Source organism: Chinchilla lanigera, unplaced genomic scaffold (assembly GCF_000276665.1).
Source record: "Chinchilla lanigera isolate Chin_1 unplaced genomic scaffold, ChiLan1.0 scaffold00038, whole genome shotgun sequence".
NCBI lineage: Eukaryota > Metazoa > Chordata > Mammalia > Rodentia > Chinchillidae > Chinchilla > Chinchilla lanigera.
The window spans coordinates 11,376,171-11,377,692 of record NW_004955439.1 but is presented as its reverse complement, the minus strand read 5'-3'; the positions used below and the strand labels follow the sequence as shown (position 1 = coordinate 11,377,692).

The window sequence follows — 1,522 nt, the reverse complement described above, 5'->3', positions numbered from 1 at the left end:
TGCAGGCACTGAGCAGCCATGATAACAACGTAACCACCCTTGTTAGTGGCAGAAGAGGAAGTGACCCCTGGTGAGAGTGGTAGGGATCCTCTCAGGAACTGATGTGTAAGTTGCTTTTGAAAGATTTCAAGAAAGCGACCAGGTTAGATGAAAAAGAAAAGTGATTCTGAGGGAAGGCCTGGCAAGAGAATGATGCCTATAGCATGAAGGTCAGCAAGAAATCCGCGGTGACTGGATCACAAGCCTGTGCAGTGAGCAAGAGATGTTAGGAGGGGATGAAGGAAAAGATGTGAAGAGTACACCTGGCACTGTTTCCCAGGGAGAAACCACTCCAGATCATTGTAAATGGAATATTTACACACATACATATGCACAGGCACACACACAAGGGAGCATCTCATCCAAAGGGAGCCACCTCTTCCTCCTCTTCTTCCCAGTTACCTCTGGTCTCCAGACTTTCCTTCCAGTGTTCCATGAACTCCTTCAAAAATGAGCCACAATCCCCCATTGATGTCTGGTATAAGAAGGGGAATAGCTCTTTGTCATTCTTCCACTTCTCTTTCATGCACCTCCATCCAGGGGGAACCTCTGTCCACTTTCTTTGGTTCAAGTCAACCCGGAGCAAAGTCTGTTCATTGCAGCCAAACTCCCAGAACCCGCTGAAGTGTCCACTAGCTTTCTGGTGACAGGTCATGATGGCCCGCAGCTTGAGGGGAGCTGCCCCCTGGAAAGAGAACAGCCTCAGCTCTGGACAAATCCTTGGCCCCTGCCCAATATCCACCTCCTCTGAGCTATTAATCTGACCCCGTTCTTCCTCCACACCCAGCTTCGCTGCTGGACTTTTTGCACAGACCAACGTCCAATTGTTTTCTTTACCCCACGAATAAGATAAATATCCCTACAGTCAACCACCTCTCGATTTCCCTCAGGGTATTCTGACTTACCTGGGGATGTACAGTTCGCTAGTTGAAGGTCAAGCAGATCTTGTTTCAACCTGTTGCACACATCCCGCAGCATTTCTGACTGCTGTTGCCAGGTCTTTGTGCTCTTCACCTTCTCTCCAAGGACATCCGTGGATATGGCCTTCGCAGCAACACAGTCATAGCAAAGAAAAGTCTTCAGATCCACCAGACCTTGAATTTTGCACCACAGCTGTCCAGGTGGGGGGTTAGGATTGATGATGAATTCATAGCAAAGAGTGTGTGCCTGTACGGGAAATGCATGAGGAAGGTTTAGTGGTGAGTAGGGCATGGATCCATTTGTTATCTCATAACATCTGTGAAGGGCTGAGCTGGCAGGGGAAGGACTGCTCCTTCCCACACGGTGTTCTCCCCCATCTAAAGCTGGCATTATTTCCTTGTTTGAGGAGGGAAAGGACATTCCCTGGTAGCAGCCTCATGTCCCAGCAAGGTTTACATTCCCTCTGCCCATGGGACTAATCCCCACATTCATGACCACTTGACCTTGTTGGAAGAAACTGCCAGAGTGGCAGAGGGTCTTCAGAAGCAACCCAGGTGGGCTT

General features: G+C 49.2%; 1 protein-coding gene across 1 annotated transcript in view; it reads right to left on the bottom strand.

Moving 5' to 3' along the window:
- LOC102007940 (NKG2D ligand 1-like) overlaps nt 1-1,522 on the bottom strand; it is a gene marked incomplete at its 3' end in the record, with an annotated part of 5,460 nt that overhangs the window by 2,004 nt on the left and 1,934 nt on the right. Inside the window, 2 exon segments of the mRNA XM_013517300.1 lie at nt 442-870; nt 945-1,522. Of these exon segments, the coding sequence (XP_013372754.1) occupies nt 442-870; nt 945-1,380 (865 nt within the window). The 5' untranslated portion in view covers nt 1,381-1,522.